General features: G+C 41.1%; 1 protein-coding gene across 6 annotated transcripts in view; it reads left to right on the plus strand.

The window, feature by feature from the left end:
- The window catches only part of efl1 (elongation factor like GTPase 1), a 165,198-nt gene that overhangs the window by 13,355 nt on the left and 126,625 nt on the right, over positions 1–25,218 (plus strand). For all 6 annotated transcript variants that reach the window (XR_004105162.1, XR_004896949.1, XR_004105163.1 and 3 more), the window contains exons 6-12: positions 3,925–4,062; positions 6,321–6,553; positions 9,018–9,141; positions 13,176–13,255; positions 16,789–16,925; positions 17,064–17,186; positions 18,782–18,881. Coding sequence is in view for 1 of the 6 variants with exons in the window: in XM_031300981.1 (XP_031156841.1) it covers positions 3,925–4,062; positions 6,321–6,553; positions 9,018–9,141; positions 13,176–13,255; positions 16,789–16,925; positions 17,064–17,186; positions 18,782–18,881 (935 nt within the window). In the remaining 5 variants the exon portion in view is untranslated. The remainder of the gene's footprint in view (positions 1–3,924; positions 4,063–6,320; positions 6,554–9,017; positions 9,142–13,175; positions 13,256–16,788; positions 16,926–17,063; positions 17,187–18,781; positions 18,882–25,218) is intronic.

A 25,218-nucleotide genomic window follows, 5' to 3' on the forward strand; every position in this document is an offset into this window, starting at 1 on the left:
TTTCAGTCTTCATTTTGGCGAAGGTGCAGCTTCTGCTCCTCTGCAGGTCGGAGCTTCGTGGGGGCGGGCCCACACACACACACACACACACACACACACACACACACACACACACACACACACACACACACACACTGGCGCAACTCTGACACACTTTCCGCACTCCGTGTCCGCGGACAGCTGTAGGCTTGTATCGTTAATGTTCTGTACATTGTCGGACACATGCAGCCACTTTCCTGAAACCGCTTGCGAGACTGACAAGTCCACAGCGGCGTGTATGTCCGAGCCTGTCTCCACCGCCTCCACCTGCAGGTTGTCAACTGTGGTTTGGAATGAAAGGGAGAAAACGGGCCGCCGAGTAACACGGCAGATATTGCTCATATTCTTTTATTTATTTATTTTTTTTTGACGGAGCCTTAACTGCAAAGTGCTTTTGTTTTTTTTTAAGTTTTCTGTCTCTTTCACTCCGCCTGGAGTCCCGCCCACACACAAAGACCATGCGACTGACAAGAGGGTTCACTCCTTGTTACGCTAAGGAACCGAGAGTGGTCCTCCAGTCTTTTTGGTAGCGAGAGAGAGAAACAAGGAAAACAAACAAACAAGCATGCAAATGGAAATTATCGCAGATGGAAAAATTATCGAGCTCATTTTTTTTATCGTGCGATTAATTGATTTATTGACTATTGTGACAGGCCTAGTAGGCACTTGTAATGACATTTCAATGTTTAGAGGCTAAAAACAAGTTTAAAACGTGCCCTGTTTAAGCCTGTTGGGTGCAAAATCTAGCAGGAGGATAACACGGTGTAGGCAGCACCGATTGTTTTCGTTTTTCTCGCTACTGACAGCACTCCAAATTTACAAACAACAGAGCTTTGGGTTGAAATCGACCGGAATTCTCCTTTAACTGCAAAGTGCTGCGGGAAACCCTGCTCCAACTCTCAACCCAACTAGCGTTCTCTGTCTCTCTCTCTCTCTCCGCCAGGAGTCCTGTCTCCCTAGATAAAGACCATGCGACTGACAAGAGGGTTCACTCCTCGTTACGCTAAGGAACCGAGAGTGGTCATCCAGTCTGTTTGGCAGAGAGAGATAGAGAGAGACAAGGAAAACAAACAAGCATGAAAATGGAAATTATTGCGGCCGTAAAAATTATCGAGCTCATATTTTTTATCGTGCGATTAACTGATTTATTGACTATCGCGACAGGCCTACCTGTGACAGGTGCATCTTGTCTAGCAGCTTCTCCAAATTTTAGAAACACCAGCTAGCAGGGCCGTTTCTAGCTTTTTGAGGGCCCAAAGGACAGCACTGTTGTTGCCAACTTGGCCTTTGGTTTGTGATGTGACTGATTCACCTCTAGTCTCTAATCTTTTCAGATGAATTTAAAGTGGTGATAGAATGCAAAACCGATTTTACCTTGTCATAGTTGAATAACGACAGTTCGGTGGGTAAATAGGACATACAAAGAAGCTCAAAATCCCATTGATACCCCTATCCTCTGCAAATCTCACACTTTGAAACTGCCGCTGAAAACGGGCGAATCTCAACAAAGCTGGAAGCTGACGTAAGCATCCCAACTCCTAGTCTTTGTCACGCCCCAACATTTGCATAGGCTACACCACTGACCTGAGGTCAGCTTAGTCTTCTGAATCTAGCTAGGTCATGCAGATCTCCAGAGGTCCGCTATTTAATTACTAAATTCACTTCTGAGACTTTTTTATGCGAGAAATCAACTATGTAGAGGTCAAATATGGGCCGTTTTACGAAAATTGATGGCTAATTGCAAATTTTGTCCGACTGTGTGTCGCAGTTCAGCAGGAGCTCAGCAGGCTACATGACAGCGGCCAGTGCTGCCTCACCGCCCGGCGTGTCCCACTTCATAGACTCGCTGTGAGCTAGCTGGATCTCCGTCACGAAGGGAAGCCAGCGGCGCTCCATAACTGCGCAAAGTCAGTTCTGGGTTACTGGACTACAAAATGCCGAGGCCCTGATGGAGCTCCATCAGGGCCTGCAGCTAGCCGCGATCTTTACCCATAGGATTGAAGGGACAGTAGCAGCTAACGAAATCTCTAATGTTCACAAAAATGCATTAAATTGAAATCGGACACCATAATTAGCTTTATAAGCCCTTGGGGTAGATGTTATATAAGTGGCGTGACGAAATTCAAACTGTAAATATACTTGAATTATGCCGAAAGTGAAGCTAACTAGCCGCGATCTGTACACATAGGATTGAAGGGACAGTAGCAGCTAACAAAATCCCCAATGTTCACAAAAATGCATTAAATTGAAATCGGGCACCATAGTTAGCTTTATAAGACCTTGGGGTATATGTTATATAAGTGGCGTGATGAAATTCAAACTGTAAATAGACTTTAATTATGCCGAAAGTGAAGCTAACTAGCTAGCTGCGATCTGTACACATAGGATTGAAGGGACAGTAGCAGCTAACGAAATCCCTAGCTAATGTTCACAAAAATGCATTAAATTGAAATCGGACACCATTGTTAGCTTTATAAGACCTTATGGTATATGTTATGTAAGTGGCGTGACGAAATTCAAACTAAATATATGTTATGCCGGCAGCTGGCAGCCAGCCAGCTCTGCAGAGCCCCGAGCCCCAGTAGTCCAGTAGCCGAGAAATGGTGACTTTCACTGGGTGTGGAGGTTGCCATTTTCTCATCAGACTGTGCTCCTAAAGTCCGACGCGTCTTACCAAATTTGCAATTAGCCATCAATTTTCATAAAACGGCCCATATTTGAGCTTTATATAGTTGATTTCTCGCATAAAAAAGTCTCAGAAGTGAATTTAATAACGAAATAGCCCGACAAACAACGTATAACTTTGCAGTGTCTGAAATATGAGACCTGCTGTCTTGTCTCCAATGTGTTTCTATGGGGTTCGCTCAAACCAATCAGCACGTAGCTCATCTAAATATTCATGAGCATACCATATTTGGAAGAAAATCTCTTGTTCCAAATAGAGCCATATTCACAGGGTAGTTAAGGGCCTAATAAAATAGCATTCGGGCAATTTTCAGCCCAACCAATGTTACATACCCTATTAGGAGACCTTAATGAACAGTGTGAAATACCCTATATAATCATTCTATAACCCCTTTAAATGAAAAGGTTGATCATGTAATCAGTTTTAAAACATTGAAAACTGTTATTGTGTTATTTCTGTTTCAAAAGGCTGCAATAGTGGCCGGGTTGGCTCAGTGGGTAGAGCAGGCACACATATAATTAGAGGTTTATGCCTCGACGCAGTGGTCCAGGGTTCGAATCCGACCTGTGGTGATTTTCTGCATGTCTTCCCCCTCTCTCTCCCCTTTCTCACCGAATAAATGCGGAAACCCCCCCAAAAAAAATCTTACAAAAGGCTGCAATAAATAATAAATTAAAATCTAGAGTGTTCATGTAATTTCATACATTAGCAGTGAAATTAATTATTGCATAATAATCATGATAATCTATGATTGTTGCATCCGTATTCGGAATATTGTCATATTCTGAATAATAGTAGATTATTAGTGTGCATGTAAACGTACTCAATGAAACGTCTAGCCTGTCTCTGTCCAACAATAACAAAATCCACCTACCAGCTCCTCTAAAGCTCACTAATTAGAATGTTATATCTCTTTATTTTCCCCGAAAAAAGTGTTAAAAGGACAAGTTGCCTGTGCGTTTACCTTTAGACCAGCGGTCTCAAACTCAAATTGGCTTGGGGCCACTGCTGGTATTGTCATCTCAAAGGAGAGCCACTTCTACACGAGTGCCACAAAGCAGTATTTCTGGAGAAAATAAATAAATGATTGTGTTGTGTAAATTACTACTACTCTTACACATCGAAATTACATTTTTCTCCATCGGCCTTGCAAAACTGGGTCACAGTGATTTATTTTTCTCTTTGCACATTGTGTGCAGACCCAGGCTGTGCTGCGCCAGGCGTGGCTGGAGAACATCAGGCCTGTCCTGGTCATCAACAAGATAGACCGACTCATCCTGGAGCTGAAGCTCACCTCTCAGGAAGCTTACAGCCACCTGCAGAAGATCCTGGAACAGGTGAGAGCTCTCATCTGGCATAGGCCACACTCAGGATATCTTCACTAGATATTTTATATAGAACACTCTCAGCCGCAGTGTTACAGCGCTACAAAGAAACCTTCCGTGAAATTGTACTTGTTTGTGTTCAGCTGTCTTGAATCATTTAAGCCATTGTGTATTTTCTAGGGTTTGACCAATACTGGTTTATCAAGAGCGATACCCATTATTAGAGGTCGGCCGGCCGGCCGATTAATCGGCCAATTTTTGGCATTTTTTTACATAATCGGCATCGGCCAATATCCCAGTATATCAAGCCGATTAATAGGCAGGCGCATCTGCGGGCAGCTTAGTGTTAAAAACATGAATAGGCAACATTTTTTACAGCGCACCCAGACCAGCTGCCTCCAGCCCCTCCCCTCGTGAAGTCTTGCGCCGTGTGTCTCGCACAGTCACTTCAGGCTCAGATGCTACCGTTAGTAGTAGCATGTTGCTGGTGTTCTTGCCTTGGGATTAACTGTACTAATAAAACCGTACACAACACCGCGGCCACACCGCTGTGGAAGGTCCCCGAATGTCATTTATCAGAGTCTGGTTGTTACCCCTGTCCGTGGCAGTCTCATCCACTCCTATAACGGAGCTAACTGGAGCTAACCGCTAACGGAGCTAACCGCTAACGGAGCTAATCGTTGCTAACAGAGCCTTCAGTTCTCCGTGCCTGTATCCATTAACTGCATCTATGGACTCGAGCACGAATAAAACCCTTAATTTTTATTAAATTGGCTGGGCGAGTTTTAAATTACAACCAAGAGTTGTTTGAATGACAGAAATCTGCTCAGATAAGATCCTAATGAGTGCAACAGGACATGTAACAGTAGGATTCCCAAAACACAGATATAACACTTCAACAAATGAACAATGATCTAACAAACAAGGTGAACAAGAATTGACTTCAGATAGCCCTAGTCTTATGTGATTCAACAGGAGTTAGGAGGAAATAGTGTTGAGATTAATAATATGTCACTTTCTGTGAAGCTTGCAGATTTGTATTCTCAAAAGTTTAATAAATCTGCTAAGTGCACTAAACTTTATTTTTTCATTGAAAAGTTTATTTGACAAAGTTTATTTTCTTCTTACCTGTTTCGTTTATTTAATATATTTTTCATACATTATTTATACAATATACAGTATGTTTTTACATTATACATTTTTAATTGAAGTATACAAGTGTAGATTGGTGAAGTGTTCAATAAATGTTTTTGTTGAGAAATTCTGTGTATATTAGTGTTACATTTTATCTTTCAAATAGAGGTTTAAAAACAAGCACATATCGGCCAAATATCAGCCAAAATAAATCGGCAGCATTTATCAGCCATCGGCTGACCCTGATTTCTAAAGATCGGCATCGGCATCAGCCAGAGATCACCCATATTGGTCAACCTCTACCCATTATTAGTAATTAATGAAACCGATAACCGATATTTGGAACCAATATGCATTTACTGTCGTTGGGAATTCATACCAACACTGTAAAAATGAAAATCTTTAAATCAATATTAAGATTTTGGAATGTTACAAACTCCAACACAAAACTTTGTTTAAATGCTTCAAGCAATTATTTGATAAATGAGAAACATGATACCCAGTAAAAGATAGTCAGATAGTGTTGTGGGCGGGACATGAAGTCAGACTAGGTGGTGAGTGAAACCGAAGCAGAGGGACAGACACAGAACTGTAGCCGAGCCAAAATAGACCACTTTTTAATTCATTAACTTTATCGATTGTCAGGGAAAACAGCGCTGATACAGATCATCTGCAAACGAAGAAGATAGATAGAAGATATCACTAGTATTTTCTATTAAAGAGCCCCTATTATACTCCTTTTCGGCGTCATGTTTGTACTCTTGGGGTTTACTAGAATAGGTTTACATGCTTTGATGTTCAAAAAAACATATTTTGTTTCTCATACTGCTCCTCGCGGCAGCTCCTCTGTCTGTCTTTCTGAGCTCTTGGCCAAACAGGACTGTGGGCGAGGTGTTTCAAGCAGTTGAGAAAAAGTGCCGTCTGTGGAAGAGAAAGCTCCATTTGGAGTGACATGTGTTTTTGTTGTACTTTATACATCTATTACATACACTAAAAACTGTATAACACACTAAAAGAAGGGAAAAATCCCAGAAAGCATAATAAGGGCTCTTTAACTCGTGGAAAACATGAATAAAAAGTTGGAAGTGTTTTGTAGAGCACTGTAAGTAGGTTGCTGTGCGTGTTCTTCCTCGTAGGTAAACGCGGTGACAGGCACTTTGTTTACATCCAAAGTGATGGAGGAGCGGGCGGAGAAAGAGAAGAAGGAGGAGGAGGTGGAGGAGGAGGAGAAAGAAAGCAAGATCCTGAGTGGAGATCAGGTTTATGACTGGAGTGCCGGACTAGAGGAGGCCGACGACTCCCAACTCTACTTCTCCCCCGACCAGGGGAATGTGGTGTTTGCCAGCGCCATCGATGGTTGGGGCTTTAGGTGAGACTGTGGGCTCCGTCTTCAGCTGCATCCATGACTTTGGGGTGTGCACGGTGTGGAGGGTCTAAACACGCATGTGTTGGACTCAAGGCCCGCGTGCCGAACCCGGCCCCTCGCAGATTTTGGGTTCGCAATAAAGAGTTTTCATATTCAGGCTGTGGAACAGGTTGCTGTGTGGTAGCCTGCTTTTAAAAAATGTAATCATTGTTTTGCTTGATTTGCTAAATTCTATCATGGCTACGGAACTTTCTGGCTGACTTTTGTAGGGATTTAGTTCAACAAAAATGCGACAAAAGTCGAAAAAAGCAACAAAAATGTCTAAGATAAGGGCGCCCGGATAGCTCAGTTGGTAGAGCAGGCACCCATATATAGAGGTTTGCTCCTCGACGCAGCGGCCCGGGTTGGTCTCTGACCTGCGGCCCTTTTCTGCATGTCATTCCCCCCCTCTCTCTCCTCTTTCATGTCTTCAGCTGTCCTGTCAAAAATAAAGGCCTATAAATGCCCAAAAAATTATAAAAAAAAAAGAAAAAAAAAATGTCTCAGAAAAAAGCAACAAAAATGTCGAAAAAAAATTTACAAAAATTAAGAAAATACGATGAATGTAAAAAAAAAAAGCAACATGCAGTAATACAATCAAGATACTTTTCTATGAAAAAAAAAAAAAAAGTCTGTCCCTTAGTGAAATTGAGTTTGATACCTCTGCTCTATAGCTTCAGTTAAACTAGCACGGATCTCCGTAGATGGCGTGCGCGTGCTACGAGCATGCACAGAGACATTTATGCTCAACACTTTGTTTTTTACAGTATTCTCTGAAACACCAGAGGGCGTACAAACAAAATAATCTGTGAATAGGCAAGAAGTAGTAGAGAAGAAGAGACCGGAAGTAAAGGAAAGCCGGCTGATGGCAACAGTAGTAAACGCATCCATGTTGAACACCCACGTACCGCCAAACATCACATTTATCTACTCTAATCATTAACCTGACTGTCCTTTTATCTACAAATGGACACTAGTGTCTGCCTGTAACACTGTTAAGAACACTCTTTACCATACATGAAGCCGTTTTTTTTTTTTTTTAGCCTTGACAAAACGATCTCTCATGTTTTTCCACACTCCAGCAAAATGCCTCGTCTTTTGCCAGTGTGGTGTCTCTCTCTGACCACATATTTAAGGCTGATTGACTCTCTGTGGTCTGTACATGGAGAATCACACAGATGTCTGTAGAGGCGAGCCTGCTCGGCCAGTCTTCCCAGCTGACCGTGTTGAACTGAAAGCGCAGTGCGTGCCAAGTTACAAAAATTCAGAGGTGCACGACCACGCGCCGCGACAACTAGAGGAGCCATCGCCCGGGAAAAGACAGGCCGCAGTGACCTCATTGTACGGCACCTCGCTCCGGGAACACCGCTGCGACCATAAACCTAGCTTAAGTTAAAGCACTGGTCCTCAGATGTAGAGATTGGCTTTAAAACCGCAGAAGGTAGTTTCACTGGAGGCTGCTGATGGCACAATGTATGACTATTTTAGTATTCAGTATTCGGCAACTAGTTTGTGTTTATTTAGAATATTTCAGATGTCTTTGTAACGTATCATAAACTAGAAAGATAATGTGGCTCATGGGTTAGACCTATTCTGACACTGGAATAACCCAGTAACTTAATCAATACCCCAAAATCCATCTCATTGTTTATTCATTTAATATCTTTAAAAATATGGAATGCCATTTTATTCAATATCAAATAAATACATGAATAAATAAATATACCTATGAAATACATCATGTTTATTTATGTATTTATTTATTTAATATCAGATAAAATGACATTCCATTTTGATACACCTGAAAACATTTCTACACTTCCACTAGATGGTGCTGTCCACTTAGATTTAATATACAGCATTTTACACTAATTGAGTCTCAACATGATTCCAGAAGCATCAGAGACCAGAGCAAAACCAAGCTGTTTGTTACCTAAAAAGACCTCATATTTTTCTCCAGTTGAGGAATTTCAAAGTATAATACTTTCTCCTTACATTTCATTACATCACTTCACACCATGTGTTCCACTCCACAGTTGCATAAAGTCTCCATGCTGTACTGGCAGTTTGGTGTAAGACAGTCAGTGATGAGGACACAAAGGCTGGCTGAGGGTAGCTGTGTCCCTGTGATCACTAAATAAACCGATCAGGTCTCAGAGGAGATGGCCGAGTCTTATCTGCCTCTGGACCCGAGAAACTCATTCACAGTCTGTGGCAAAATAATAGGAGGATAAGATCCAGACAACATGTTCACCCTGATCCTGTTCAAATCTCTCATCAAAGCCCCACTTTATTCAAAGCTGCTAATGAGCCCGATTAAAATTACAGCATAGCTTGTAATAAAGAACAATGCCTTTCTGTTGTCTGTGATAACCTGCATAAAAAATGTCAACGGAGGACTAAGAGTTTGCTTTTTTGTATTTCCTAGCATCCAGCAGTTTGCCCACATCTACAGCCAGAAAATGGGTATCAAGGCAGAGGTGCTGCTCAAAACCCTGTGGGGAGATTTCTACCTCAATGCTAAAGCAAAGAAGATCATGAAAGGAGCTCAGGTAATGTAACCATGAGTCATTGTAGGGCTTTTGTTAAACATGCATCTTATCTTTCCCCCATGTTCCTTTCTCCTATTTGACACATTCTGTAACTGCCAAAGAAAGACTGAAAAAAGAAATCCGAGGTTTACCGAATCCTACAACTGTTACTGCTTGGCTGGTGAATTGAGACTTATGCTGTTACTTCTTTTTTTAAAGATTATTTTTTGGGCTTTTCCGCCTTTTAATTGATAGGAAAGCTAGGTGAGAAAGGGGAGAGAGAGAGACATGCAGGAAATCGTCACAGGTCGGACTCGAACCCTGGACCTCTGCATCGAGGCATAAGCCTCTGAGTATATGTGCGCCTGCTCTACCCACTGAACCAACCCGGCCACATATGCTGTTACTTCATTGCAAGGGGAGCGCAACCTCACATTCAATCTTTGTTCAGGGCTTACTGTTTGTTTTTCTTTATAAAACAATAATTTGTGAATATATGCATTTATTTTGTTCATTAAAAATGGGTACAGATTAACAATCAAACATCAGTAATACTTACCCTTGGGTGACAGCTGGATTGATAATAACTATAAAAAAATAACAGCTGTTTTTTGTTCTTTTTAATTACTCTGGCTGGCATATAGTCAGCAGCTCATTTGTGTTATGTTCCTCGTTTTCTCTTCGCTTTGCAACTTTAGGGGCCCTATCTTGCACTTGGCGCAGCGCAAAGCCCGACGCAAGTGTCTTTGCTAGTTTAAGACCGATGCAACACTGATTTAGGGCTGAACGATTTGGGGAAAAAAATCCAAGTGCGATTTTTCTGCCAGATATTACGATTCGATTTGTGGTTGTTGTTTTTTTGAGCTGCATATTGCACCTTCTACGCTCATGTTAAATAAAGTGATAAAATATAAATGAAAAATCCACTGAAACTAGGACATTTCTGTAAACAATCTGTGATATGTAATATTATTCGAGCATTTATCTTATGAAAAAACAGTAAATATAATGACGAAAAGAGGAATAAAAAATGCTAAATCAAATGTTACACCAAACATTCAAATAAATAATTCACATTCGATTAATCGCAATTTTGATTTGAAAACGACTAATCCTTCAGCCCTACACTGATTTCAACTAGCTTTGCCCAAGTCCCCCTATTTTAGTCCAGTGGTGTCATATCACTGCATACATGATGGTTTTTACATAACCCTTGTATGGCTGACAGTTGTAGGTGTTCACATCATCAGTACCAGTGCTGTGCTCTTTTTACTAGTGGTGCCAATCTCTAGGCACCTCACGATTGGATTAAGATTCTGAGGGCTACGATGCGATGATAAACCAGCAGGTGTATGACACTGGCTGGCTGATTGCTGATCTAACCCTCTGATCTGTATTTCTACTTCTGTCTCTGTGCTCCCACTCAGTACAGGGCCTCTGCCTCTAATGTTCAGTCCTAACTGCGTGTCATTTACAACTGAACTGAATGTAGAGTGTAGTTCTGTGAGATGCTAATGGAACCTCCTTTGGCTCCCTGTAGTCCTGCCTGCACACTAAAACACTGCCACCCACTCAGTAGAGCTAACATGGGGCACCAGAGCAGAGCTGAACCCGCTCTGTACTCGTTTTGAACAGACCATCCGGAGCTTATCTTGATGTGCTAAATGTGAGACATGAATCAAACCCAACCCTAATGTTATGTTTTAGTGTTTTCTTTGTTTCAACAAGCAGTTTGTTCTATTTAAGCAGAATACTCAAAGCAGCAGAACTGAGAACACTTTAATATCTTTGTTTATCGCAAGTAATATGCTTATCGTGATATTCAACAACGTTATCGTATGTTTACCTCATATCGTGCGGCCCGCAGGGGAAACCGATAATGGCAATAAAATAATATATTAATAACAATTAAAAATAAAATAAATATAGCCTTGCAGTATAAATATATTTCTCAAAACACACACACACAGGCCTGTTTGAACATCAACAGTAACGTTACCTGAAAACAGCGTGTAGTTCCTTTTTTAGCAAGTTTGCTTTATTTGTCATTGTGCATAAATATGAACAATATACCATTGCTGTCAACGGGCTTATCTGCTAACGTTAGCTACCGACGGTTACCTTGGAACAATCCAGCAAATAGACGGTACCCTAGGGTGCGTTATCTGACACGATTTAACGTCACCGCTCATTTTACACACAGTTTAGCAACAAAACTGAGGGAAGATTACTACGTTTTTAATGTTGGTTTTGAGCGGTATGCATCCCCACTAACCTGGAAAGCGTTTTAGTTACGTTAATACAGCGTGTCAGGGCAATACAAAGTCTCCTGCAGCGGGGAGTCAGAGGGACCGCAGCGTTCGCTAACGTTAGCTTCTTGTCTCATCTGGGGTCTGATAAACAGTAAATTCATCAAAGTCAGTGTACCCAACGCTATTTTCCGATAAACTGTAGCTGTCATATTTCACGGGCTCCGCGTGAGTGAGGGAAGAGAAAGCGGCTGACCGTTCGCCTGAGATTGGTAGAGCAGACTGCTCTGCAGAGCCGTGTATAATTAGCGGTGTGCCGCTGCTACATGCATATAGCGGAAACCGAGCGTGTGCATGTGTGATGCTGATGTTGCGCGATGTTAATCATGCGGCGCCCAAGTGCATTTGACATAGGTGGCATAGCATAAAATCGGCATATGTCAGACTTCTCACCACAAACGAACCGCTCCAGAGTTCGATTGAAAGCATACCGAGATCACCTCTTCAAGCTGGTCTTGGTACGCTTGTTTGGTCCGCTTTTGGTGCGCACACAAGTGTGAATGCCGCGTTCTCACCTGCCCTGACAAACCGCACCAGCGGGACAAACGAACTCTAGTGCGATTCAACCGAACTAAACGAGGCAGGTGTGAAAGCCCCCTAAAATGTGATGATTTTTCTGCATTGAGTACTTTTACTTTTAATACTTGAAGTACATTTTCCTGAGGATACTTACAGTACATACTTTTACTTAAGGAACATTTTCAATGCAGCATTTTTACTTGTATGAGTATTTTTACAGTATTAGTTAGGGATCGACTGATACTGGTTTTTCAAGGCCAATACCGATACCCATTATTAGTAGTAAATGAAACCGACAACCGATATTTGGAACCGATATGCATTTACAGTAAAAATTTTAATCTTTAGGTCAAAATTAAGAGTTTGGAATGTTACAAACTCCAACACAAAACTTAGTTTAAATGCTTTAAGCAATTATTTAATAAATGAGAAACTTTCAACATAATACCCAGTAAAAGATAGTCAGATAGTGTTGTGGGCGGGACTTTAAGTCAGACTCAGTGGTGAGCGAAACCGAAGCAGAGGGACAGACACAGAGCTGTAGCCGAGCCAAAGTAGCCCACTTTTTAATTCATTAACTTTATCGGTTGTCAGGAAAATAAAATGCTGATACAGATTATCTGCAAACTGCCAAAAAAACTGAAATCCCTAATGCAAGATATGAGGAAAATATCTAATTGTGATTATTTTGACTGATAAATCGATTGTGTTATGATTCACGGTATTGGAGGGAATGATCATTTTTGTATGATTATTCTCATTGAAAATGTAAAGAAATTTAAAATGAATATAGTGTGATTTTTGCGAGGATCTTTTCCAAATAAAGATGTTTTTTAGTCTGTAGGATAGGATTTGTAGGCTGGGACGTCTCTGCAGCACCACAATTCTTCATTCACAATGGTTTGACGCATATTTTGCCTTTAACATATATTGCACCCCCCGCGATTTCGATATTGCACTAGTCCATATTGCCATTTCAATAAAATTGCGATTAATTGTGCAGCCCTAGTGTGTGCATGGGTTGGTGCAGAGAAACAAAAATGTCTTCTATCTCCCTCTTCAGCTCTTATGCTTTTAGTATTTGGTTCCCTGGCATTTGTTCTTACAAAACTGTTCTATAGTCTGGAGAATAATGGCGCGTCCATCATTTTTGGAAGCTTGTATCGCTGGTGATTTAAGCTTGCATTGATTCTGGTGTGATGTCTTTGTCTCCCATGTTTGCTGCAGGTCAAAGGAAAGAAGCAGCTGTTTGTGCAACTTGTGCTGGATAACATTTGGAGTTTATATGATGCCGTTGTCACTAGGAGGTGGGTGACATACTACCCTGAAACACTTTGTTACATTTTAAAAATCACAATCACTATTGCTTTCTTCTCTTTTTTTCCATGAACTGAACACATCTAAGAAAAGAAAAGAAAAAAACACAGCAGGGTTCTCACTATACATACATCATACTAAAGAAGAGAAAGTAAGACAGAGACATACAAAAATAATGATAAAACAATACAAAACACACACACACACACACACACACACACACACACACACACACACACACACACACACACACACACACACACACACACACACACACACACACACCACCAGATGGACATAATTGTATCCAAATTGCTTGAACATGCTATAGTCAGTTCCCATCTTGTTAATTGGGTAAGACCAAGTTCAGTCCCGCGGGGTCCACTGCGTCCAGAACTGGTCGCCATATCTTGATGAATCCCTCGACATTGTCATAAGTGTGTAAGTCAGTTTCTTCCCCAAAGAAAACGTTTATAATACTTCCCTATACCAGTCGTCCAGTGCAGGGCTGTTTTTAGAGATCCAGAAATTGAGGCTATATTTACATTGCTACGTTTTGGTTTAAAACGAATATCTTTGCTACGTTTACACCTCTCATTCCCCCTGCTCTGGCGTTTTCCGAGCCCCTAAACCGGAGATATTTGGGAACACTTCTGACCCGTTTTGGTTTGGAATCTGCGGGGTTGTGTTGCAGTCTCAACCATGGATGTATTAAGAGAACTGGATAGAGCGTTCGGCGAGAAGCCCCGTACATTCCAAAGATAGTGCTCAAAAGCGCATAAAGCAAACATGGAGCTCGGATCTTCCACGTTGACTGGCCCATGACGTCACGATGGACATGCGTACTAGCAACAGTTTGTGTTGTCTTAGCAACATGCTCGTTCATGAGCTTCTCTCTCGTGTCTCTTACAAGTGGCAAGCTCATGAACTCATCGTTTCATTGTATAAAATATTCACTAACGTTAAACATTGTGTTTTCGTTGTTCCCGATCGTTTACATGCTTGGCTAAATAAACGATGGATGTATTGTAACCAAGGAGATGTAATTATTAGGGCAGTCAACTCAGTCATACTCAACAGCAGCTAACGTTAGCCTACCGCTAGCTAGTAGCTGGATTAAAAACGGTTAAAATGTTGACAGCTAACGCTAAACGGTGTAAAGTTTGTCTGTATTTCACTGTAGAGGATTCAACACCGGGGTGTAACAATCTGCAGCTGCCGACGTCGGAGAAACACAGATGGTGCTTTCATGAAACTAGTAATTTACAGCCTCGTGGTGCATTCAAAGTTATTGTTAAATGTCCTTTTCCCATCTGGTGGTTGTTTTTGTCATTCAACAGCAATTTACTAGTGAAATAAGTTATTGTTATAGTTATTACATTATTATTGAAACAAGTTCTTTAATGTCGCCAACTGTTGTTTAGTACCTTTCTTTTTTTTCTTTTTTTTTTAACTTTATTAAAAAGTATCGGTTCAGGCACCGTTAATTATGTATGCGATTAATTAATTACAGAGTATGTAATTAATTTGATTACATTTTTTAATCGATTGACAGCCCTAGTAATTATGTCGTGCTACTAGCTAGCTAGCTACTAGCTAGTGCTAACTACTACGGTTAGCCTGCAGTTTCGTGAACAGAGCTTCTCTTAATAACATCCATGGCTTCATCTCTCATCCACGTTACAGGCTTTACAACATACATACCATGGATGTATTAATAGAACACATGGTGAATTACAACCATTAGCGTTAGCATTATCCATTATCACAGCTACAGGACCTCGGGAGAACAGTCATATGAGCATGCACAGTGCAGTCTGCTAGTGTCCATTATGCGCGTTCATCATGCCTAGTTTAATAACTCTTGATTCAGCTACTAGTAAATGTTAAAAATGTTAAAAACGTGACATTTTAAACAAGGACCTTTTAAGTGTTTGGGCTGGTAAGTTGATGTACCCCAAAAAAAAAATGATCTGCTGAAATATAGTAGTTTCTTTCTTTCAACTCTATGTGAAAAGTCTTTCTGGGCCATGGGGTGCAGTTCCACCCTTATCTGCTAAGCCCATGTTGGCTTTAAGACACGGCGCTCTTCCTGGGGGCTTGGTCTCAATGGCCGCAAACGGAGACCTTTGGCAACATCGACACTGTTTCTCCGTCTGATTGGCTCTTATCGGTCATGATTATCGTTCTTTGAGACTAAAGCTATTAACGTTCGCATGGCAACTACCAGCAACGGGCGGAGTGTACACGCTGCCTCCTGTTTATGCCCAATATATGAGAATGTTGATGAGATATGCGGTTTGGGCGTGTTCTGGCCTTCTGGAGCTAAAAACCCTTGTGTGCACAGAGATCGCTTTTGGCTCAAAACTCTGCTTAAAAACCAAAATGTAGGGGTGTAAATGTAGCCTGACAATAGTCTCCCTTACTATGTGCAAGAGTGTTTCAGTCAATTTAGCACTGTAGGCATTCTTTGCACTACCCACTTTAGCTGAAATGTGCTGAAGGGGTGACTGTTCCAAAATCATAACCAACCAAGGTAACCACTTCATCCTTCACATATCTCTAAAACCTTTTGTATCTTTACACATTTCAAAAACAGATGTATATTTGCCCATTTCTGTATCACATTTAGGAGAGCCCCTCAATACTATTGCTTTGTTAATTGAATTAATTCTACAGTGGTGCTCATAAGTTTATGAACCCATACTAAAGTTGACTAAAAAGAGGAATAAAAAAATCATCTTTTGGAAATTGATCTTAATGCCTTAATTAAAAACAATAGGACAAATCCAACCTTTAAGGACACCAATTTTCTTTGTGAATGAATAATGTATTGCAAATAAATAAATGTTCTTCCTTAAAATACAGGGGCATAAGTAAGTACACCCCTATGTTAAATTCCCATAAAGGCAGGCAGATTTTTATTTTTAAAGGCCAGTTATTTCATGGATTCAGGATGCATAGTATCCAGGATACTATGCATCCTGATAAAGTTCCCTTCCTAGAGATTGGCATGGTTTTATTTCAGTTAGCCTAATAGCTGGTTTGATTTGCATTGAGAGATGATTTTATGGAAAGTACCCCATGCCAATCTCTAGGTATGGTGAAGGGTATGCGATGATATGGGGCTATTTTAATTCCAAAGGCCAAGGGAACTTTATCAGGATGCATAGTATCCTGGATCCATGAAATAACTGGCCTTTAAAAATAAAAATATGCCTGCATCTATGGGAATTTAACATAGGGGTTAAATAACTTACTTATGCCCCCTGTATTTTAAGGAAGAACATTTATTTATTTACGATACATTATACATTCACAAATAAGCCATTTTTTATTCCTCTTTTTAGTCAACTTTAGCATGGGTTCATAAACTTATGAGCACCACTGTATGTTGTAATGGGATGTTTGAACATGAAGATATACTGTAGTATATATCCTCTTATCTTGTAGCAGAGTGTGTTGCTATCCATGCCTCGCCGTCCGTCTGTAAAGTCTATCTATCCTGTTTCTGTGACTGTAGAGACAAGGAGAAAGTGGAGAAGGTGATAGCATCACTCGGGGTGAAGGTGTTGGCCAGGGACTCTCGTCACTCGGACCCCAAAGTTCTTCTTTCTGCCATCTGCAGCCAGTGGTTACCTCTGGCCCAGGCTGTCCTCTGTATCCTTTGCCTTTTGGCCTCTATCTCTTATCAGCTAAACTTCTTTCCCTTCCTATGTTTGTTTGACTGCCTCAGGTGAGCATTTTTGGGGGGATGTTGTGCATTTGTTATCGAGTTTTTTTTAACACAGTCTGTAGCGATGGTGTGTGAGAAACTTCCTAGTCCCATAGACATGACGGCAGAGAGGGTGGAGAAACTGATGAGTGTCGGGCCGCGGCGGTTCGACTCACTGCCCGAACAGACGCAAGAGCTGAAGAGAGGTAGACACACACACACACACACACTCACACACTCACACACACACACACACACACACAAAGGTTGTTTTTAGGTTGTTTTAGGTTCAAATGTGCAGACTGAGAAAACTCGAGCAAACTACGTCGTCTCTGCAGTTTTGTTAAAGTCACAGTGAGTCATGGCAACGCCGTAAAGCGGTTGTAAGTGTGGTTACAGTTTTCAAAACTTCCCGCAGACACCGTTCGCTCCGATATGATATTAATGGCGAGGCGAAAGCGGTCCCGGTGCTGTTGTCGTTACACTTCCTATGAGACAAGCAGGCACAACTGTGGTTTCTATGCCCTGGTGACTGACTGACAGGCTGAGGTTGCAAGGCAAAGTAACTTTATTTCTATAGCACATTTCAGCAACAAGGCAATTTAAAACACTACATAAAACATTAAAGAGCAGTTAAAAATGGTCAACAAAATAAAACAGGCTAAAATAGAATAAGTTACAAATACAAGAATAAAAGTTACAGTTCTGTTTAAGAAATTAATAATTATTGGATTTAATAGGTTGTAGGGACAGGTTTTAAATTTTGTTTTGTGTATTTAGTTTTGAGTGTAAAATATTCTAAATAAATAACAATGTTCTAAGCAATTAGGATAAATAGGTTTGGAATTTTTTTGTTATTACAGAGGGAAAGTACCGAAAAAAGGTACTGTTGTAACTGGAACTGAATTTCAGGTACCGGTATCAATAAAAATGTGAACGGTACCCAACCCTAGTGTCTGAGCCTTTAGGGACAAGCTAAAAAGTGTGTCACTGCTCATGTTTCCTATTGTTGATGCAGGATATATAACTCTCTTTGTAAAGTTCTGACTCAGTGTTTGAAATAAAAGTTTAGCAAATATTTGATTTGTTGTAGTCACAAATCCTAATTGCGGCTGAATCAAATTAGCTTTGAATCACAGTGTATCCTATAGTTACAAATGTATCTCTATTGTTTTAGTTTTTGTAGAGATGAGGGACTGTGTATCTAATTACAGATTGAATCGCAGAGATGCACACCCCTATTGCTAATGTTTGAACCGTATAGATTGAGAGGTAAAAAAGGTGCAATGGAATTTAGTTGACATATCTGACCTGGCACTTGATCCAAATGCTGTTTAATAAGGACATAAACTGGGACAAATTTAAACTACATTTTACAAAAATAATACCCTGTACCTGAAATGACTAAACATTATTTGCTCAACTTAATTTCCTCGTTAGTTGGACTAAATGACCAAATAATGTTCGCTAATTTAGTAAAATCAGATACTCACTCTAAACTGAATGAACACTACTGTGAAACAAACATATTTCGCCAAGTGAATATACAAATAAAACAAACTCTTACATACATATACACAGGTACGTTTAATAAATCACTTGGCTGTCTGAAAAGTTTACGTTTGAAAATTCAGTTCCAGCTTGTGATGGTGCAGTGATTTCATGTTGACATGATTCATTGTTTTTGGCAAACGGCTGGGACTTCACCTTGGTTTTAACAAAGACTTTGGCGCTCATCTACCTCCTGTGTAGTAATTTCAGATGTGTTTGACTCTTTTTCCTCCCCTCGGTTGCTCTCCAGCATTCCTCCAGTGTTCCAGTGGGGAAAACGATCCGCTCATCATCTTTGTGTCCAAGATGTTTGCTGTTGACACCAAGACCTTGCCTCAGAACAGGCAGAGGTAACTGTGTGTGTGTGTGTGTGTGTGTGTGTGTGTGTGTGTGTGTGTACGTACGGACAGGGTAGTCAGTAGATGGTGCTGCAGTGTTGCCTCATATGTCTGCTCTTTATTGGATGTAAAGGAGGGAATAGAGTTGGCCCAAACTGGGCCTGAAGTCACACAGAACGTCTTAGGAACAAGCTTGTAAATACCACTTACTACAGCAGCACTACTGATTCTTAGTGCTAACATTCTTTTTGCCGTTTAGTGTCAAATCACTGCTCTGACCGTAGTACACAAAGAACATTATTTAAAGTTACCAACACCCATTCTTTTTTATATACACAGGTAGTAACTTAAAGTGCTTATATTATGCTCATTTTCAGGTTCATAATTGTATTTAGAGGTTATATCAGAATAGGTTTACATTTAATTTTCAAAAAACACCATATTTTTGTTGTATTGCACATTGCTGCAGCTCCTCTTTTCACCCTGTGTGTCGAGCTCTCTGTTTTAGCTACAGAGTGAGACATCACACTTCTCTTCCCTCTTTGTTGGGAGTCGCACATGCACAGTACCTAGGTAAGGACTACTACCCAGTCAGAAGAAGAGTATGTGGGCATGCCACGCTAGCAGCTAGGCAAGCATTATAACGTGTTACAAAGTGACGCACGTTTGTCACGGAAGTAAAGGCTGGACTACAATAGAGCTGTTTGTGAACAGTGTTTTCTTTTGGAGAATCCCAGGCCACTGCGGTAAGGACTCAGCCTCTGTACATGGGGCGCACGCTCTACCAGGTGAGCTAGTAGGGCACCCCGAAAGTCACTACTATATATTTATTTTTTTGTCTGTATGGTGGATTCGGTGTGTGCAACGCTAAGTGACGCAGCCGGTGTGCGGGGCTTCTATTTGGTTTTTGTGCTTGTCTTTGCACCTTTGCATGCTGACCCACAAACTTCTGAAATTCCGTTTGCGCACAGTAATGGTGCGTACCCCCCAAAATTGTAAACATCACAGACTGCGGCCGCATCAACTGCATGTGTCTGCTCTTTGATGAACAGTTCTAATCAGCCGCTGGTCAGACTGAACAATGTTGTCATGTTGACATCCAGTTCTGTGGTAATCATTCTAAATGTGAGGTCCATTTACTCCGCTATTCCTGGAGTTTTTCTGTATCCAACAGCCTTCATCAGCAAATGGAACCGGCACAGATATGTGTTTCCAAAGACAAGAATTATTCTCAACTAATTGATTAATTGATTATCAGTTAATCACCGTTAATAATTTAACAGATTAAAATATAATGCTGAAGCCAATATATCGTTATCAGATTTTATGAACTCTCCAACATTGATCTCTGTATTGGCCTGAAAAATCCAGGTTGGATGTGGCTCTACCTTCCCTTGTGCTTGCAGTAGAATTGTCCACGGCGCAATTCTTAAGGACGACAGCACAGCAGCATGTTGAGGAGAGTGCACACATGGCCACAGTAGGTGGAAATAGTTCCTATAAAAACTGCTCACTGTGGTCTGTGGATTATTCAGAGCAATAGGGACACAGTTTCTTTTTTTATTTTTTTCTTGGTCAACGCTGTAAGCATAAACAAAACATAAAAAAATCCATTTACCACCATTGCACTGTGGAGGCAGAAATCTCAGAGACAAAAATGGGCAAATAAAACCAATCAGCATAGCTGGGTATCATGATTACTTACTTACTTACTCCTCTTCGTCCCCTATGGGGCATAAGGCTTCAATGAGCACTCTCCATTGCATTCGGTCCCTGGCAGCATGTTGGGCCTCTCCCCATGACAGGTTCATCTGTTCCAGCTCTTGTGTCACAGTTCTGTGCCAGGTGATTTTGGGCCTCTCAGGTTTTCTTTTGCCAGGTGGTTTCCATCTTAAAGCGTAACTTAAGTCCAGCCTTCTTAGTGTTTTAAAAATAGTGATTTTGATGCTATCATAGTAGTGCCCCTAGCACTCCCATTCAAAAGACCATTTGACCGAAAGCGAGAATACGGTAAATCTTAAAAGTAGTGTTTCCGTCCTAATTATGCTTTTAAATGAAAGTTTGACTCTGGTATATTGACAAAAAGACCCTAGGTTGCATTTTGGCGAGAGTTACGCTTTAAGGCGACTTATGTCTTGTACAGTTCATTGTTGGAGATCTTATTAGGCCAAAATATCTGGCGTATTCGTCGGAGGCATCCATTATGGAACACTTCCATTCTCCTCATGTCTGTTTTGACAACTCACCAGCTCTGTGAACCGTACAGCAGAACAGACTTTACATTGCAGTTATATAGGAGCATCTTCGTTTTAAGGCTGTATTGTTTTGATCTCCAGATGGGACGGAGTTGGGAGAAGGCACCCTGAGCCTTTCCCAGCCTTGCTTTAATATCTTTAGATGCCCCGCTGTCCTTACTGATGAGACTGCCCAGATGAAATCTTCCACAAACTCAAGTGGTTCCTCATTAACAAGGATGGGTGCTGTGAAGATGGAGTTGACACACATCACTTATGTTTTGGAGGTGTTGATACTGAGCCCAACTTGTCTGGCAAAGTTGGATATCACGATGGAGAGATGATTTCTTTGGGTGAACAACAATGACAAATGTACATTTGATACAAAGTTCACTGACCCACAGATCTTATTTATAACTTATTTATTTCCTTAATCTTCAATGTATATTAACAATAAACCTGAAGAAATAAAATGTGTCAATCATGGAAGGGATTGCTAAGATCACCGTAGGAAACTTCTGTGCAAGGTGGCAATAATCAGGTCTAGGCTCAGTGGTTAGCACTGCTGCCTCACAGCAAGTAGACACTGCAGAGTTGGATCCCCGGTCTGTGTGGAGTTTGCATGTTCTCCCCGTGTTTTGTGTGGGTTTCCTCCGGGTGCCCCGGTTTCCTCCCGCCATAAAGACATACGTGCTAGGTAACTAGGACTACAGTTAAAAATTAGCCATCTGGCTAACACTGGCACATTTACAGAAATGTTGATTAATGTGCATTGTCCTCATAAATAAATCAGTCTTAAAATCTTGAGTTGTGACATGCCTAGGCATGACCTGTCTCTCATAGTATTCAATCTGTATTTTTTACCTGCCATCTGTTCTCAGTATTGGGATCTCTATCACCCGTGCACCTTTCCCTTTAGTTTCTTCTTTACTCTAGGAGGTTTTTTGGTTCTTTCTCCCTGAGGGGATCCAGCTGTTAGCCCTCTCTGATCTGTCCGTCCTTCTTGGAGGTGACCTAAGGGTAGACCACTTAAAAGGCCGGGATGACATGTTAAAGCAAACAGTTGCCTGTTGCCATTCCTCATTGAAAGCAGATGCTTACAGGAGACTGGGATTGATTTGGGGGAGCCATTAAAGTGTTGCTCCCAGTATTGGTGTAATGGTCTGTCCAGTGGAGGACGTGTGTGAGCTGTTAATGGGCCGGAGAGAGCTCATTGTCTTCGCTCTGCCTCATTGTGCACTATAGAGTGATTTGCATTAGCTAAATTGTGCCGGAGCTGTAAACTGCTCCACTGCAGCGTAGTGAACTCCTATGACAACCATTACAGCGGTCCTCTACTAATAATTGTCCCAACATTACCAGTTTGACACAAGGAACTCTGCAATATGCCTTAAAGCTATAGTGCATAGTTTCTGTCTCCCCCATGAGGAATTCTAACCCCCACCCCTCTTCCACGCAGTTGCTATTAGCCAAGGACGACACGGAGGATTAAAAAAACATGATGGACTCTTCAGAAGAGGTAATTATCTTCACTCGCCAGGCGACACAATCTTCTGAACATAGTCATACTGAGAAATACTGAGAGAGTTGTGTGGAACTGATAGTCTTAATTAGCTTTGTAGCAACTCATTTGGCAATGGCTTTAATGTAACTGACGTTCATTCAAATTAAAAAGTTACGCAATAAAGCTTTATGTTTATTACAACTAGTCATTTGCTGAGATCTGGAAACTAACTAACTTTTTGCATTTCTGCTCTTGTGTTTGTGAAGGTTTGGTTTCAGAAGATTGTGAACATAAAATAGGGTTAATATATAGTACTTTAAGGACATGGAGGCCTTATCTGACCTGAAAATGCTGATTTGTGAGTTTAGACATTGCAGTGGTGTTTTATCTGGGGGTCAGACTCTCCCGGAGAGGATGCATTTTTTTTATGAAACAAAACAAACCCTTAAACATTTGTGCTGAAACCCAGAAATACATGGTGAGCCTACAGCATATCTGATGCAGAGTAGAAAGATCCACCTTAAGCCCTCTGGCTGGCAGCGTCTCTGCTCCCCCCACCCCCGCTCCCTCCTGTCACAGGACTGGATCCTTATGGCAGACTCTGCCAATGCACTCGCAGGGAAACAGAGCGGCACGCAGAGGAGAAGAGATATAGGCAGGCTGTCAGAGACGGGCTAGAGGATGGGGAGGAAGAGGTACAGATATGTGAGAGAGAGAGAGAGAGAGAGAGTGAGATAGCGAGAGGCAAAAAGGCATTGTATAAAAAGGAAGTAAGGGTCATCTCAGACTGTAAGCTAGAAAGGAAAAAACCTGCCCAAAATCTGGGCTAATGAGCCTACACGAGCTTCCATTCTTTTTTGCCCACTACCTGCATCTCACACACACACACACACACACACACACACACACACACACACACACACACACACACACACACACACACATTTAGGTCTCTAAAATGTCAGAAAATTGTGAAAAATATGGATCAGTGTTTCTCAAAGACATTCAGTTTACTGTCACAGTGGAGTGAAGAAACTAGACAATGTTCACATTTAACAAGCTGGAATCAGAGATTTTTTACTCAAACTGATTAATCGATTAATAAAATAGTTGGCCATCATTTAAAAGTTGAAAAATAATTGATTAATCATTTCAACTCTAGACCAGTCAGCTGTTGGATCGAATCAAACTGGTCGAAGTCTTGGTTCAAATAAAATGGCTGATGACAAAAATGACTGCCATGCAATATTTAGCATATGGAGAGGATCATGTTATTACCTGAGAAAACATTTAGAAGTGCTTATAGATGGTTAAATCAAATCTAACTCAAATGGTGTAATGAACAAAAACACCTTATAGAGATAAGTGATTTTTTTCAAATATTTAAAGCTTTACTGTCTATGCACATAGAGCTAGTTTCATATTATCATGAATTATGAGCATAATGTGACGATGTTCATCACACACTTCTAGAGCTGCAGGACAGCTGCAGTTTTAATGGGAACTCCTTTAAGAAGAGTCTTCTCCTTTATAGTCTGTATCCACGACGTTCCATTTCCGGAAAATTCCGGCCGGATGTCCGTCACCTTCCACTTTCTTTGTGTTGGCATTCTAAACTCCGGTGGATTTATGAGGACTATGGTTAACTGCTCCTCAGATCTCTGCAGGTTAAATCCTACTCTGGCATTGCCAGACCTTCCTCCACAGCGCTGCGGAGGAGGGTCTGGCTAGTCCACACAGCATTCTGGGATGAGAGAAAAACGTGCTCTGGTTTATTGGCATTTCTTTAAACCAATCACAATCGTCATGGGCGGTGCTAAGTGCTGGACGGAGCCACGGTGCCTCTGCAAAATAGCCTCGGGAAGGACCTTGTTTTGTTGGAACGTGTACCTTCAAAAGTTGTTTTAGTCGTGCAACAGAAAACTCAGATTGGACAGATAGTCTAGCTAGCTGTCTGGACGATCACAGAATGCTGTGTGGACTAGCCAGACGCTGTGAAGAAAGGTCTGGCAATGCCAGACTAAGGCTGAATCTCTTTTCTCCTTCCCCTTACCCCTACCCCTTCGTCTCACCCCTAGCCCTTGTCCCTCGAAACCGAGTGGTAAGGGGTAGGGGTGAAAACATACCCCTATGAAATGAGACGCCACTTGGTTACATCATCATACATACTTAGGTCTGTTTGCAATAAATATTTGCATACACACTGCATGGTGTGTTGTATATCTGTTTCAGCTTTGAATGTCATTGATGTTCAGAATGTAATTGATGTTCAGAAACACTTTCTTTGTTAACAAATTATTGCCCATTAAAGTAAACACTATTACAACTATTAGAACCATAACTTACATGTCACACACATAAAAGGCACTCAAATGTATAAAACTAAAAAAAGACACACACAAGACCACAAACAAACAAAAAACTACAGCTATTCTGAAATTCCAGACCACAGTCTGATGCCTGTTGGCCAGTAACCTTTCCCTCCATACCCCATTTCTTTCTTCATTCTTCTTTCTGTATCATAACCAACAACAATGTACAGGTGCTTGAACAGGAATGAATTACACATGATTACAATAATACAGTACCAATACAATAATGAATGGCTACA

Source organism: Sander lucioperca, chromosome 3 (assembly GCF_008315115.2).
Source record: "Sander lucioperca isolate FBNREF2018 chromosome 3, SLUC_FBN_1.2, whole genome shotgun sequence".
Lineage (NCBI taxonomy): Eukaryota > Metazoa > Chordata > Actinopteri > Perciformes > Percidae > Sander > Sander lucioperca.